This window comes from Priapulus caudatus, unplaced genomic scaffold, assembly GCF_000485595.1.
Source record: "Priapulus caudatus unplaced genomic scaffold, Priapulus_caudatus-5.0.1 Scaffold131, whole genome shotgun sequence".
Lineage (NCBI taxonomy): Eukaryota > Metazoa > Priapulida > Priapulimorpha > Priapulimorphida > Priapulidae > Priapulus > Priapulus caudatus.
In genome coordinates this window covers 122801-140060 of record NW_014577192.1, presented here as the reverse complement: position 1 = coordinate 140060, position 17260 = coordinate 122801, and the positions used below count along the sequence as shown (strand labels likewise).

At 46.8% G+C, this 17260-nt stretch overlaps 1 protein-coding gene and 1 long non-coding RNA gene across 2 annotated transcripts in view; both read right to left on the bottom strand.

Moving 5' to 3' along the window:
- LOC106805875 (40S ribosomal protein S10-like) overlaps positions 1-17258 on the bottom strand; it is a gene marked incomplete at its 3' end in the record, with an annotated part of 24872 nt that extends 7614 nt beyond the window's left edge. The window contains 3 exon segments of the mRNA XM_014807647.1: positions 15306-15480; positions 16465-16606; positions 17183-17258. Of these exon segments, the coding sequence (XP_014663133.1) occupies positions 15306-15480; positions 16465-16605 (316 nt within the window).
- Positions 3839-12416, bottom strand: LOC106805876. The gene is made up of 3 exons (XR_001393477.1): positions 12404-12416; positions 10577-10578; positions 3839-3941 (listed from the first exon to the last, which is right to left on the bottom strand). It is a non-coding gene; the product is annotated as an uncharacterized LOC106805876 (long non-coding RNA).
- Positions 17259-17260: the final 2 nt, after the last annotated feature.

Below are 17260 nucleotides of genomic sequence, written 5' to 3'. Positions count from 1 at the left end.
ACCTTCTCCCCCTCCTTATCCCCTTCTCCCTTCTCCCCCTCTCCTCCACCATGCTCCGATTACCTCCCCGTCTTCTCCCCTTACCTTCCTTCTCCACAGCTAGTCTCCCCTTCCCTTCTCACCAGCTTCTCCCCTCCCTCATTCTACTACCACCTTCATCTCCTTGCTCCCCTTCTCCTTCTCCATCCAGTTTAGGCTTATTCCCTCCTCACAAACCTTTTCACCTTCTCCCCTACCTATAATCCACAGTCCAAATTCTTACCCCCCTCCTCCTCCACCAGCGTCCCTCTTCCCCTTCTTATCCACCAGCTCCCTTCTCCCCCTCCTATCCTCCCCTTCCTTCACTTCTCCATCCAGCTTTTCCCCTCCTCACAAGTCCTTCTCCGTTCTTCCCCTCTTCCTCCACCCAGCTCCCTTTCTCCCCCTCCTTATTCCCCTTCTCCCTTCTCCCCCTCCTCGCTCCACAGCTCCGATTCTCCACCCTCTTCTCCCGCTTCCTCTCCTTCCTCACCAGCTTCGGCCCCTCCTTCTCCACCGCTTCATCCCTCCTTCCTTCTCTCCACCTTCTTCCTTCTCCCTTCGCTCCTTCTCGCAACAGCTTTTTTCCACTCCTACATCAACTTTTCCTTCTACCTCTTCTGTCCACCAGTCCCTTCGGCCCCCTCATCCTCCACACAGATCTCCCTTTTCCCCCTTCTCTTCCACCAGCCTCCCTTCTCCCCCTCCTTCTCCATTCTCTTCTCCACCAGCTTTGTTCCCTTCCTCCACAACTTCTCGTTCTTCCCTCTCACTCCTGCCACCAGCCTCCCTTCTCCCCTCCTCGATCCTTCCCCTTCTCCCCTCCTCCAGTCCACCAGCCTCTCGATTATCCCCTCCTTCTCCCCTTCCTCTTCTTTCCACCAGCTTCTCCCCCCTTCTCACACCCAGCTTCTCCGCTCCTTTATCTACACCTTCTTGCCTTCTCCCCTTCCTCTCTCCACCAGCTTTTTCCCCTCCTTCACAACCTTTTCCCTCTCCCACTCTCCTCATTCACCAGTCCCTTCTCACCCCCTCCTCTCCACCAGCTCCCCTTTCCCCTTCTCATTCCCAGGCTCCCTTCTCCCCCTCTTCTCCCTTCCTGCCTTTCTCCACAGTTCTCCTCCATTCTCACCAGCTTACTCCCTCTCCTTCATCCACCAGCTTCTCCCCCTCCTCCTTCTCCACCAAGCTTCTCCCTTCTCCCCTCCTCTTCACCAGCTCCTTCTCTCCCTCCTTCTCCTTTCTCCTTCTCCCTCCTCCTCCACCAGCCTCTCCCCTCCTTCTCCACCACCTTACTCCTATTCTCCCCTCCTCCTTTCTCCACAGCTTCTCCCCTCCTCCTTCTCCAACACGCTCCCCTTCTCCCACGCGTTCCCTAGCCATTAAGTTGAATCTTATCCCACAAAGCCGGCCGTTGGATTATAATCACTTCCATACGGCCGCCCGCACGTAACTTCAGTGTATAGCGAAGTGATATATGCCGGAGTGAACGTGGCGAACGAGTACCAGTCATATTGGAGCTCTCGGGCAAAGCGAAACTATTTCACTATTTGGCGCTCTCGGCAACGCGAAAACTGATTTCACTTTGGCCATGCTCTCGGCCAACGCGAAAACTGATTTCACTTTGGCCAGCTCTCGGCCAACGACAAACTCATTTCACTGTACTTTTAATTTGAGTTTCGTTTTGATTTTTTGATTTGATTTTGATTTTGATTGTGTTTATGATTTTTGATTTTGATTTGATTGTTTTGATTTGATTTTATTTTGATTTTATGATTTTTGATTTTCGTTTGATTTTATTTTGATTTTGAGTTTGATTTTGATTTTGATTTCGTTATTGATTTTGATTTGGATTTTGATTTTGATTTTGATTTTGATTTCGTTTTATTTTGTTTTTGATTTGATTTCGTTTTGATTGCTATTTTGATTTGCATTTATTTTTGATTTTGATTATTGTTTTTTGATTTTGAATTTTATTTCATATTTTGATTTTGATTTTGATTTTGATTTTGATTTTGATTTCGATTTTGATTTCGTTTTGAATTTGAATTTGATTTTGATTTAGATTTTTTTTTTGGCTTTTATTTATTTCAGAGGTAAAATTGTAGTGGCAGCCCTCGGCCACCATAGAGGTATTCTAGCAAAGATTTATATAATAATATTCCATTAGTAGACCTCAGTTAATAAATAGGACGAAGACCTTGCATGTAAGGTACCCGCTGCATATACAAACCAGTGCATAATCTGGCTACGTTTGTGTGCTAGCGCATGCGCAATATCTCACTAGAAGAGTTATATTTTGTGATTATTATGAATTTAATATGGTTATTGCGTATCTCAGCATCGATTTCTGTAATTAATTGTTATCAGCAGACCTGTGTTCATAATTAGGAGAGCGCCCTAGCCTGTGGGGTGCAAATTTCCTACTTCGTCCGCTCTCGCCCGTCCCCTTGCTCCATTCTCTTTCGCTCAGCCTCCTTCTTTTTCTCCCGCCCCAGCTATCTTCTCCGCTGCCTTTCCTCAGTCTCACAACATAGTCTCCGGTCGACGATTTAGGAGAGACCCTAGACCCTTCTCCGCCGGTGCGTCCTTTCGGCTGCAGTGGCTTCCCTCTCCGACACCCCGCCGCAAACTCCCCCCCCCCCAGAGATGTCGGCTGTCGCCTCCCAGTCAGTGCCGCGGCCTCCCGTAGAGGCATCTCCCTCTCTCGTCCCGTCTTCCTGGACACCTCCCTTCGTGTGGTCGCCGGCCCACTCTCCGCGTCCGAAGCCCCGCGACCCCCGATCCGTAAAGCGTTGTTTGCCGTCTTCTTCATCGTCATTATTGACGATGATGATAATCACCCGTTTATTATGTGACCGACATGTTTGCAACGTCGAACCAACGTCTTTTTACAATGTTGAATTGAGACGTAGTTAAAAAGACATTTAACAGATGCTGTTTATACATGTTGTTCGATGTCGCAACCAAAATCCAACGTTGAATCAACATCTTGTCGCGACGTTGAATTGACGTACTTGAAATACGATCGAAGACTGTTTTTTTATGTTGGCAACATCGCAACCAAAATCCAACGTTGAAACGTCGTACGGATTCTCTTTGCAGAAAATCTTAGAAAGGTAGTATCATGTACATTGCTGTTGAAGTATTTATTTCGAACATAATTTCCAACCAGTCTCGTGTTTTCCCCACTTTTACGACACTTCCTATTATTGCTTGAGTAACAGCAACTGTCTAGAGTAATGATAAAACGTCTTCTCTTAGAACCTTTGTACATGTACTTAGCAATATTCTCCAAAACATGAACGAATCTAATTATTACTATTTCGATTACTCGTTTTGATTACCGCCACCATTTCTTGCGAATCTCGGACTATCTCAAGATAGCGCGAGAATTCCTAGTGTTTTTCAAGTTGGTGTAACCAGTAATTTATCTGGTATGAGGTTAGACTGTATTTTGCTCCATTTTTTTCAGATTTTGCACTTTTGAGCAATGATTTCAAAATAAATACTGGAGTCTATAAATATTGTTAAGATTAATGTAAAAACACTAATAATGTAATCATGTTTCCATTTAACTAAACGCATTTTTGCTTTTATGTAGTACCTTTTTAGTAGCAATATATTTTTGGAATTAAACATTTAGTTCCACATACTTGCACCTCAGAAAGTCACTTCTAGACATTACATTCTACGGTATTGTTTCCATAGGTGGCGCTGTTGTGATAATAAAGTATACTGGCAACCGAGTGCCTTCTTTTAATTGTAATTGTTTGGTTTGCCTTCACTCCCACCAACAATAAATACTAAATACAAAACGTCAATTATGTCAGAGTTTTTTTTATTTCGTTAATAATCCGTTATGTACAGCAGCGATTGACTCATCATTGCGGTGCTGGTCTCCCTCTTCCATAGCCACCTCTCTGTAAAGAAGGATAGAAAAGAGATATTCCGTTATCATAACGTAATACACACTATTAGGAGTGAATAAAAATGGTTTTTTGTTTTCGTTTTTATTCACTCTTGAAATTATTAACATTCACACCCATTCAGGGTTCTCCAAGAGCACTTATAGCCTGGCGGCCATCGTCGACCCCCGCCATCCTAAAATGCACCCGCCACTCTAAATATCATAGCCGTCATGCTAAATATCATAGCCCCCGGACCCCCCTAGCACGCAAACCGCCTTCGGCGATTTGCAACTACTACTAGGACCGTAAAGGCAGCACCCGCCATGCTATAATGAAAAAGCTTGCTAGATCGCAGAGAAACTGCTGGATTGCAGAGGTTCTCCCAGATCACAAAGGATCTGCTGGATCGCAGAGCTGCTGGATCGCAGAGAATCTGCTGGATTGCAGAGAATCTGCTGGTTTGCAGAGGTTCTGCCAGATCACAGAGGATCTGCTGGATCGCGGAGGATCTGCTAGATCGTGGAGGATCTGCTGAATCGCGGAGCTCTGTGAGCCGTCATTGAGCTCCATGGAACAGAATAGTGGTCTAGCAGGTAGTAGCGTAGAATTTGTGAATGGCTCTGCTGCCGCGTTTAACTGTCACTTGCACAGTTTAGCTAACAAATACGTGCTTGTTATACCACTAGTTTTGCAATAAATGAAAGCCCTTGCTGTTTTGCTGTAATTTTATTGTTGATGTGCATTAAATGGCATTCCACGAGGCCAAGCTAGGACTGCATTTAACAACTGCCAATTTGTTACTCTAGTTGTTGGTAATGCAAAACGACCGAAGTTTGAGGAACACAAACCCCAAAAATTCTCCTCATGTAACAATGGCTCAAAACGTTACATTACATAATTCAATAACGTTCGTCAGGCCCACAAAACTGCTTAAAGATCCATATAGGCAAATAACGTTGGAATAATGTTGAAACAACGTCAGGAGCCAACGTTGAAACAGCGTTGAAAACTTGTTGTATTTGTTAGTTGAAACAACGTCAGTTTTCTACAATGCAAGAACGTCAGTTTTCGACAATGCAACAACGTAAGTTTTCAACGGTGAAACAACGACAGGTTTCAACTTTCGTTTTATTCTCCCCACAGAGTAAAAGTAACAGAAAATACAGTTCATATTTGTTATATTTCGTCTACACATACAACATTAAAGCAAGTGCGAAACTACAGCTATAAATTAACTGTAGATATTCCCAATAAACCGCGTATGTGTTTCAATTACGAATTCATTTTTTTATTGCTCAGATTCAAACGGGGAAATATTGGATTTCTGCATGCCCGTTCGCGCCGAAAATATAGAGCATGCGATGAAATTATGAATTCAAATCATTGTCGGGCTATCCGACTATAGGAAAACGTGGTAAAATTCGCCGAGCGCCTGCGTATCTGCGAATTGCAGCTAGAGCGCCATCTTTTTCGTACGGCCGACGGCCATATGCACATAATATGATGCTGGACATAGTCTCCGCTCGACGATTTTATCGCTCGCACCGTTGTTATATTTTGTGATGATTATGAATTTAAATTGGTTATAGGGTATCATCTCAGCATCGATTTCTGTAATTAATTGTTATCAGTAGACCTGTGATCATAATTAGGAGAGCGCCCTAGCCTGTAGGGTGCAAAATACCTACTTCATCCGCTTCCGCCCGTCCCCTTGCCTCCCCTGTTTGTCGCTCATCCTCTCTCTTTTTCTTCCGCCCCAGTTATCTTCCCTGTTGCATTTCCTCAGTCTCCCAACACTTACTCCCTCTCTCAGCAAGCGATATTATGCAGTTGTCTTCAGTCTGTACTGCACGCCTAAAACGGTGCTCGCGCATGCGCAATATCTCCCGAGAATTTTAATATTTTGCGAAAATTATGCATTCAAAATAGAGAGGAGGTATATGGTGGCCGAGGGCTGCCACTACAATTTTACCTCTGAAATAAATAAAAGCCAAAAAAAAAAATCTGCAGGGTAGTAGGTTTAACCCACCTCTAACACTCATGGCGGCAGGGTAGTAGGTTTAACCCACCTCTAACACTCATGGCGGCAGGGTAGTATGTTTAACCCACCTCTAACACTGATGGCGGCAGGACAGAAGATGTTACCGCGCTGTCTCTCGCCATGTTACAGCGCTGTTTCTCTCACCGTGCAATGCAGTTAGCTGGGCTACAGGAGCGACAGACGGTTGCCACCATGTGGCGCCACCTGATAACCGCCATCCGCGCCTGCATGAGTCGCATCATCACTTTCGTCAAGCGACTGCCGTACGTCGCCGACGTCATCGCCGACAGCATGGACGACCTCATTAAGGCGGCCTACTTCGACATCTGGCTCGTGGGTACCTGCGGGGAGCGTATATGTCACGTGTAGAATTAGTCAGGTGGCTTAGGTCCAGATCTGAGAAGGATGGGGGACGTTCCGGATAAAAGCACCAAACTTATTCCCTGTACTATTCATTACCTTAGCTTTCAATTTTTGATAGGAGCCACTTCACCAAGGTAGAGGAAGGCGGCCATCTTGGATTCCAAGTATAGGGGCCGCATAATGCAGTGTATAACCACGGTCGTTCTTCTTCTTCTCTTAGTTCCTTCTCTCCTCGTGGAGAATAGAGCTGGAAATCAAATTTCTCCATGACGTTTTATCGTTGCAGCTCTTTCGGCCTCGTTCCATGTTTTAACCCCTAATGTAATCCTTTCTTTCTTCACTGTCCTTCGTGATGTTTCCCTTGGCCTTCCCTTTTTTCTCTTCCCCTCCGGGGCCCAGGTCAGTGCAATGCTTGGGTTTTCGTCTTTCTTCATTCTGATGACAGGAGCAGCACAACGGCCCACCGAATTCGCAGTTATAACCACGGTAGGTGTGGAAAAACATAGCGCCGTAACTACGGTAGGTGTGGGAAAACATAGCGCCGTAACTACGGTAGGTGTGGGAAAACATAGCGTAGGTGTTGGGGTTGTGGATTTCAGATTAGAATCATGTCAGATCGTGGAAGCTGGGGACGGAGGGGGCTGGGTGTCATCATTGTGCTGTCAGCGTACGTCGGTCATGTAATTCATATCGTAGTTTTCGTCATTGGAACCAGAAAAGCTTCGCTCATGTTGTGTTTAGAGGCAGAGATGTAATTAATTCCGGCCAGCCCGCCTGTTACTTGTTTACCGACTACAATAACAGCGTGCGCTCACGCTTAGCCGCTTGAGATTCACAGCAGACGAGACGGCAACGCTTTCGTAATGCAACCTAGTTTTCCCGGGAAAATGCTTTTTTTGCCTAGAGTTATTATTGCTCGCCGACATTCTCCGAATTTTTGACAGTAATAATTCTGCTCGAATTAAAGCTCGAAATGCCGCAAAACCTCAAAATAAAAGAATCTTTTCAAATTTTTCGATTCACAGACGAGCTACCACCTACTAGGTCCCCTTCAGTCCCTTTCGCTGTCGTGACACGCTTATCAGCTTGCAGATCAATGATATCAGAAAGTAGAGCACTTACGGAATAACGAAATTTAGGCTTACTCCGGTGCACAGGAATACTATAAATAAGTGTAAGGAGAGTATAATAGTATAATATATCCGATATATATGGATATATTATACTGTACTGCGTGTATGTGTGTGTGTGTGTGTGTGTGTGTGTGTGCTGTGTGTGATGCGTGCGTGTGTGTGGGTGTGTTGTGTGTTGTGTGTGTGTGTGTGTGTGTATTGGTGTGTGCGTGCTTGCGTGTATTGTGTGTGTCTGTGTGTGCTGTGTGTGCGTGTGTGGTGTATGATGTGTGGTTGTGTTGTGTGTGCCGTGTGTGGTGCTGTGGTGGTTTGTGTTATTGGTGATGTGCGTGCTTGCGTGTAGTGTGTGTGTTGTGTGTGTGTTGTGTTGTGTGTGTGTTGTGTGAACTGTGTGTGTGTGTCGTGTATGTATTGATGTAGTGTGTGTGTGTGTGTGTATTGGTGGGTGCGTGCTTGTAGTATGGTGTGTGTGTGTGTGTTGTGTGTGTGTGTGTGTGTCTGTGTTCGATGTGTTGTGGCCGCGGCGCGGCGCGTGTGTGGTGTGTTGTGTGTGTGTGACGTGTGTATGTGTGTGGGCTGTTTCATAGAGCGAAACTAGTTTGTATATAGTTCTAACCACTGCAGCGTATTTGGAAATGTCCAGAGCTTAGGGTGATCGATCAACGATCTCTAGCCAACGCTTATTATTTTCTCAGCTATTAGAGATGCGAAGGATCTCGAAGACGCACCGCGCAAGCGTCCAGCCAGCGCTGCTCGCGAGAGCGGAAGCGGGGAATAATACCAGCGCTCTGGAGCGCTATCGATCGTCATCAGCGGCCAGGTACCACGGCAGGGCGGGTGGTGGCGGTGGGCAGTTGTGTGTGTGTGTTGTGGTGTGTGTGTGATGTGGCTGTGTGTGTGTGCTGTCGTGTGGTGGTGTGTGTGTGGTGCATGTAGCGTGTTGTGTGCGTGTACGTGTGTGCGTGCGCGTGTGTGTCGCGCAAAAATAGAAATGCCAAAACACTTCTCATGCGCTGGTAATTTACGAAGTTACCCCCAACGAACCACTATAGTAACTTAACATCTTGCTCTGTAACAAGAAAACTGTAAAGTGTACGTGCATCACTGGACAGAATAGCATAATTTTTTTCACAAGACTAATTTTACTTTTCATGCTTTCTACACGTCGATGAGGCACCTAACATAGGTGTAAATGCAGATTACTGCATTTTTCGCTAAATATTATCACAGAAATATAATAAAAACATCCGTTTCTCAGAGACGAAATACCGCACAATTCAAATGGGTGAACAATAATTGTTCAATTATTGGGCGAAGGCCAATACTTACGTGCGTATAACCTTCAAAAGACGAGGGTTTAGAACGAGTAAGATCGCCATCATCTGTTTATTAGTAAACAATCTCTACGTTTAACTATAACTACATTACTACTCCTTACGCCCAATAGTGGTCTGTCTCTCATCACTCCCAGACTACGCAGAAGCCTACGAAGTCGATGAGCATGGCGTTGATCTGCCTATCGGAGACGAGCGACACCTATCGGTAACGTATTCCGACGCATCGGCTGATACTTACGGGCCTTCAGGATTCGCAGATGAGACGACGTTACAACAAGCGCGAGAAATGACGAGATTTCATACGTCTCTTGGCGATCCAGCGACGCATACGCGCAGGTCTGGCTGGCAGACAGCAGCCGCCGGTGTCAAAACGTGTACAAGGATGGATGCCCATGGACCAAGCATGTTAATATGGATGCCAATAGACAAGACCGTGTACAATGTGGATGCCATAGACAGCATGTGTCCATAATGGATGCCCATAGGCAGCCGTGTACAATGATGGCATGCCATAGGACAAGGCCATGTGTAGCATTAATGGAGGCATAGACAACACGTGTCAATGATGGATGCCATGGTCAGCACGTGTACGATGATTGGTATGGCCCATGACGACAAGCACGTGTTTCATGATGGATGCATGGTCAAGCACAGTTTAGATGATGGATGCCCATTGGACAAGCCGTGTACAATATGATGGATGCCATGGGCCAAGCACCGTGTCGATGATGGATGCCCAATCAGGACCAAAGTGTACAATGGTGGATGGCCCATGGACCAGCACGTGTACAATGATTGGATGCCCATGCGAGCAAGCACGTGTACAATGATGGGATTGCATGGACCAAGACGTGTACAATGATGAAATGCCATGGACAAGCACAGTGGTACAATGATGTCCAACAATAGACCAAGCAAGTGTACAATGGTGGCTGCCAGAGTGTCCAAGCACATGTTAACGTTCCCATGGATCAAACAATAGACATAATTTCCACCCAACGTCGCCATTCCCTGACTGAGCTTTGCGCCTGCCACAAGACGAGGAGCAGTTATTCGGCGCTCCCATTGGACACAGTACATACGCAGGCAGTCGGTCGGCCATTTTGAGATGGTTGGCACGCAGCGAAGCGGCGGCGGCGGCAAAACACCCCGTAAGTTCAGCCATCGTATTATGCACGTGGCGCGATGTCTTCCCTCGGCGCAGCCGGACTCGCGTACCAACGATGAGTGTCAACCGAGCACCAGAGCAGACGCGGTCGCGCCTGCAAGATACGATGTCGCGCCGCGGGGGCGCCTACGATGCAAACTTTCCTTAATCAGCCGCCGCCATGTCAACGGCGCTACGTGACTGTCACGCGCCGCCACGCGGCCTTCAAACTCGCTCACGAATTCACCGCGGCGGACTACACCTCGCGACAACCGCGTACCGCGACTGCCGTGACGGCCATGCCACGCCAACATTTACGGACACCAGACTCAACGCGATTGGTCAAGCGCGTCTCGACGTGTCCTCTCGATAGCTCTCGCGTATATACGAACATCATTAGCTCATCGAGGCTGCCATTAACAGCACTTGTCGACACTGCGGTGTCTCTTCAGTCGGATGTCGTCACATGCGGGCTGCTGTCGTTATTGCGACCCACGTGACGGCGTTTCACGACGAATCAAACGGCCATCTTGACTTCAGCGACACGGTAAGACGGAGGCGACGGAGCAAGATTTTTCTTTCTCGGGGGCGGTACCACGTGCGAGCGACTCGTACACGATATTCACAACTATGACAGGCCAGTCGGACGGAGACGCTGAGAGGAGACTCGAGCCTGCGGCACGCGCTGAGGATGTCAGTGGATTGAGCGCTGAGGGATGAGAACGCGAAAGCTACCGTCGAAGCGTTCCTGTCTTTATCGGAACAGTGGCAGCTGAGGCATGTGTTGGGCATCATTTTCCCTCGGCGCGACGCACATGACGACATTCGGCACGCAATTAGTCTGGTTCGCGACGAGTTCGTCGGGCACTGGGCGACGATCATTGCGGCATGCGGTTAGAAGATTTGGGCGACGACGACAGCGTCTATACTCTAGGGTTGCCGGTCGGCTTGATACGGCCGACAGTCATCAAGAGTACCGGCCGACGTCGGGGATGCAGAGCGGCGTCGCAAAGGGGAAAATATGCAGGATTTGACAAGCGAGACACGCAAAACGGCGGGTGGAAAGTTGTGACCGCTATGGCGACCACGTTAACGGCAATAACGATGATGACGACGACGACGACGACACGACGACGGATGATGATGGCGTATGACAGCGTGCTGCGTTGCTGATTGCGCGATGAGTGATGACGACGATTGAATGATGAAGAGAGAGGAGGAGTCGATATTCAGTCAACTTCAATGACATGCGGCGTGTGGATGTGAGGAGGCAAGGACCGCGGTGAAAAAGGCAAGTTGGCGTTGAAAAGATTTTTGTTTCTCATAATATGTTGCTTCTAGTTGCTACACTCGGAATAAAATTAAACAACGTTGCATGCATTCGAGCAAATTCAATGGTTAAACTATTACGAAATAGATGGCGAAGAAATACATACGGAAATATAACTACCGTTTACCATAAAGTAGGGCGCTTTGGTATACGTTTCAATGTAAATATGCGCTTTTCATTCAGAACGCATCGGTCGGTCGACACGCGATACACAGTTCCCGTGCAGAATTCAGGGGAACTGCGTATGTGGGGCTAGGCTGTAAGTTGGCTTAGAGGACGTGGGGTTGAGAGCTGTTTTACGAGGTCTGTCAGGCAACTTGAAGGTATACACGAAGCGACGCGTCCTCGTAGGCAATTGGCAGCATACTATATTCACTTTTATTGTTTTCGGTAGCCCAGGCTCGAATACATGTTTGTGTATATATAGATGAGCGATAGCGCAGTAGATCAAGCTATCCTAATTGCAAATGCTACCGACTGCATTCCGAAGTATAAACGATCTTTGGATCCTCGCAAATTCTATTCCAATCTACAGCAGCATTAGCACCCTTTCTCTCTAATACATTTGTAATATTAATAACAGCTAGCGCCATTAAGCATAGCTTTTGGAACTATTGCCTCGTTCGATATTAAGGACTGAATTTCCATTCATTGGCTGTCTGGCTGAGTATTTTCAATATATAAATCTGATGTTATTTTACCTTAGCTTTATCATAGTCTTCTGTTACAAATAACATATTCACGCGAATTCGCTTACAGTTCTGAGAACGTAACGCGACGGAGACGAAGACGAAAAGGGCCGAAGTACGAGGACGCGATGGAGGCGTGCGCGCCGCTCAGCGATGTCTGACGTGTGACGAAGCCGGCAGACGACTATTACGGAGGCCCACATTGCCGGCCACTAACGGCGTATACGTAGATGTTCGTATCTCTCGCACGCGCGCGCACCGGAACGAGCGGGACCGCCTCTTTAACGCGCGTTGGAGTTACGCAGAGATCTCCAACTCTAAGCATTAAAAGCTGTTTTGGGGGCGCACACGTTAACACTCATGGACGGCAGGGTAGTATGTTTAATCACATCTAACACTTGATGGCGGCAGGGTATGTTTACCACCTCTCTAACACTTCATGGCGCGCAGGGTAGTATGTTTAACCACCTTTAACACTTATGGCGGCAGGGTAGTAGGCTTAACACTCTAACATCATGGCGGCCAGGGTAGTATGTTTAACCGCACCTTTACACTCATGGCGGCACGGGGTAGTAGGCTTAACCACTCGTAATCATGATGGCCGGCGGGTAGTATGTTTAAACCCACTTAACAATCATGGCGGGAGGGTGTATGTTTAACACTTTAAACTCATGGTCGGCAGGGTAGTAGGCTTCTACCCACTCTTAACCTCATGGCGGCAGGGTAGTAGGTTTAACCACCTTTAACACTGATGGCGCAGGGGTAGTAGGCTTAACCACCTTACACTCATTGGTTGGCAGGGTTTAGTAGGTTTAACACTCTAACAACGCATGGCGGCAGGGTATAGAGTCTTAACCACCTTAACAATCTATTGGCGGCAGCGGTAGACTTAGGTCTTAAACCCACTTACAGCATGGCGGCAGCGGTAGGATGTTTACACCCCTTTACACTTGATGGCGGCAGGGGAGGTAGGTTTAACCCACCTTAACATCATGGTCGGCAGGTAGTTATGTTTAACACCTTTAACACTGACCGGAGGCAGGGTTCGGTTTAAGCCATCTCTAACCTCATCGGCGGCAGGGGAGTAGGTTTACCCACTCTAACTCATGGCGGCAGGGGTAGTAGTGTTTAGACCACCTTTAACACTTCATGGCGGGCAGGTAGTAGGTTTAACCCCTCTAACACTCATGGCGCAGAGGTAGTATGTTTACCATTCAAACTCATGGCGGCAGGCGGTAGTGTAGGCTCTAACCACTTCTAACACTTATGGCGGCCACGCGGTATTTGGTTTAACCCACCTTCAACACTCATGACGGCCAGGGTAGTATGTTTTACACTCTAAACACTCATGCGGCAGGGGTAGTAGGCTTAACCCACCTCTAACATCATGGCGGCAGGGTAGTAGTTTAACCACCTCTAAAATCATGGCGGCAGGGGTAGTTGGCCTTAACCCACTCTGACTCATGGCGCAGACGTAGTAGGCTTAACCACTCTAACACTCATGGCGGAGTCGGTAGTAGGTTTAAACCACATTAACACTCTGGCGGCAGGGTAGTAGGTTTTAAACCACCGTCTAACACTTTCATGGCCGCAGGTAGTATGTTTACCCACCTTTAACACTGATGGCGGCAGGTAGTAGGTTTAACCCACTCTAACCTCTGGCGGCAGGGTAGGTATGTTTAACCATCTCTAACCCTATTGTGGCGGCAAGGTAGTATGGTGTAACCGACTTAACCAGCTCAATGGCGGCAGGGTTGTAGGTTTAACACCTTTAACTTATGGCCGGCGCGGTGTATGTTTAACCACCTCTAACATCAATGAGCGGCAACGTAGTCGTTTTGTAACCACTCTTAACAATCTGCGGCAGGGGTAGTAGGCTTAACCACCTTAAACACGCATGGCGGCGGTTATTTGGTTAACCCACTTCAACATCATGAAGCAGTTCGGTAGTATGTCTATAACCGAACCTCTAAACATCATTGGTCGGCACGGTAGTAGGTTTTTAAACCACCCTTTAACACTTATAGGCGGCAGGCGGCCGGCACGCGCGCGGTGAGTAGTTAGGGCTATAATCCACTCTAACACTCATGCGCGGCAGTAGGTATTGGTTTTAACCTTTCAACACTCATGAAAAGCAGCAGCTAGTAGGCTTTAACCACCTCTAACACTCATGGCGGCAGGGTCAGTATGTTTAACACTCTAAACAATTGGGGCAGGCTAGCTAGTTTAACCCACCTTACTAAAACTCATGGCGGCAGGGTAGTAGGTTTACCCCACTTTACCTTATGGCGGAAGAGCGGTAGCTAGACTTAATCCACCTCTTTTTAACAGCATGACGGCCAGGGGTATTTAGGTTTAACCACCTTCAACACCCATGACGCAGGGTAGTAGCGTTTAACCCACCTCTAACACTCATGACGACAGGGTAGTATGTTTAACCCACCTCTAACACTCATGGCGGCAGGGTATTTGGTTTAACCCACCTTCAACACTCATGACAGCAGGGTAGTAGGTTTAACCCACCTCTAACACTCATGGACAGCAGGGCAGCATGCCCCTAAGTAAGCCAGCATGCCCCCAAGCACTGCCAGCATGCCCCTAAGTAAGCCAGCATGCCCCCAAGCACTGCCAGCATGCCCCCAAGCACTGCCAGCACGTCCTAAGTACTGCCAGCACGCCCTCCAGCGCTGCCAGCATGCCACGGGCGCGAGTACTGCCAGCATGCCCCCAAGCACTGCCAGCATGCTCCAAGCACTGCCAGCATGCCCCAAGCACTGCCAGCATGCTCCAAGCACTACCAGCATGCCCCAAGCACTGCCAGTATGCCCCAATCACTGCCAGCATGCTCCAGGGACTGCCAGCATGCCCCAAAGCACTGCCAGCATGCCCCAATGACTACCAGCAAGCCCCAAAAGCACTGCCAGCATGCCCCCAAGCACTGTGAGGATGCCCTAAGCACAGACCGACAACTGACATACACGCACACACAGACAGACATTCACTCACTCACGCACGCACGCGCGCACTCAAACAGTTTTATGTGTAGCGTACAATGAACTTGCCTATGAAAGATCGTGTGTGTGTTGCGAAGATCATGTTATAGCAGAAAATTGGCGTAATTCGCCATTAGAGTGGCAGATTTTAAATATCGATATCCGGAAGTTGTATCGCGATATATCGAGTTTTCAAAATATATTGCAATATACCGATATACCGGTATATCGTTACACCCCTAATCGAGATGCTAGTTAATTTTCTTATACTACCAGTATTCTATGCACGTTGCATTTACATTGGTTAGCAAGAGGCAATCAACATCAAGTACAACATGCTCACCCTTGGGCCTTGGGCGTGCAGGCTCAGCTCGGGTCTGTCTCTTGAGAGTTGCTGGCACAATCTCCGGTGGCAGGTGAAGGAAGTCTCTAAGATACTGGATGCCTTCGTTTGTGAGATACCAGTAGTAATGCCTCCAGGCAAACTGTTCCTTCACATATCCTCGAGATTTAAGCGACTGCCAAAGAGAATTAAAAACATCTCAATTCAAATTTTAACGGAATACAGACTTATACACGGCAGTGAAACTGTTAGTCATTTGTACCCTGAATGAACGCTTCTTTAACAAAAACAGGTCTGTATCAGGGTTTCTTTCGAGGGAAAATTAAACAAGGAGGTAAATGGCCAGTTTGGTGGGAAAAAATGCGCATGATGGATTCAAATACAGGATGTATTGATATACTTATAGGTATATAGTTACAGGCAGAGTTCTCCAAGCTTTTGCATTATAGCATGGGGTTGCTGCCTTTACGGTACTAGTTGCAAATCGCCGAAGGCGGTTTGCGTGCTAGGGGGTTCCGGGGGCTATGATATTTAGAGTGGCGGGTGCATTTTAGGATGGCGGGGCTCGACGATAGCCTGGCGGCCCGCCAGGCTATAAGTGCTCTTGGAGAACCCCGACAGGATATATTTATTAGTAAATACAGGAACATTTCCACAACGGGGATGTTAAATTTGACAACGGTGGTGCGCCACTGTGCCTCCTATGTATAAGAAACCCCCGAGTATTACGGTTGCACCCAGCAACGGAGCTGGCAACGCTGCTTATGTGGGCCACATGTTAAATCAACAGCACAGTGTGAGTGACATTGTGATCAACCCTGTTCTCAGCTTTGTTTCAAGATAAGTTTTTACGAGTTTGCAGAATTGTGACTTGATCATTTAAAAAGGACGAGTCCATCTACAACTGCTCAATAAAAACTAAATTAATAATGCATGCAAAGTTCGAACTAAATCCAGGTCAATTCATGATGCTTCAAATAGACATGAAGTGTGCAATGATTTACACCTATGTGTCTACGTCTTCCGATACTCTCCAGTCCATAAATTAAATTCCAATTAACTTGTAATATTAGCTAGCAAAAGAAGTTTCTTATGCAAGGTAACATATTGGGTAAAAGCTAAACATGCACATTTCTAATAATGGAATTCCATCATTTACCGTCAAAGCTTTGATGACATGCAGGTTTGGTATATCAAGGTTTGGGTGCTTGGGAGCATTGAAGTCCTTTTTCGCTACCATCACACCCTCCTTGAAGAGGTATTCGTAGATAGCAACACGATTCTTCTTGGGCATCAACATCCTGCAAATAAGAATCACAAAAATAAACAAACTGCTACAGTGCCAATAATCAAATTACAGTTACTGAGTTAATCAATCAGGTGTTGGCAAGAACATGCCAGCAACTACGCGGTACTCTGTTAGCCTAACTATTTGTGTGTATGGACAGAAACTGTTATCACCGAGTGATGCCGATGGCATCAGTCAATTTCTAAAACCAATTCCTGAGGCTGTGCTACTCTTTAACAATGAGGCTTTTACCCTTTTAATTATGTGAAATACAGTCGGACATGACGTGTACGTAGAAAGTACACAGTACAGTGAACATGAGTTTACCGAACATAGCAAATTAACCGTACGTATCGATACGAAGGCTCAAGCTTTAGTCGATTTTAACCAAACTGTACACATAGACAGTAAACTATGCGTCTGTTTCTGAATTTGAGTACCGTGTTGTAGCGAAAATATCGAGACTAAGTAACCAAATAATCACAACCGTGTTAAGCAATTATTCTACTTTGTAAACGCTTGACTAACTAATACATATAACGTAGGATTAAATCATAGCATCTAGATTTGTAATAAAATACTATATAACCTGCTGTATTTGGTTAGGGCCAAACCGGAAAAGAAATCTTCTGGCTGCGCGTGCGCACACGAGTATTTGCGAGAACGG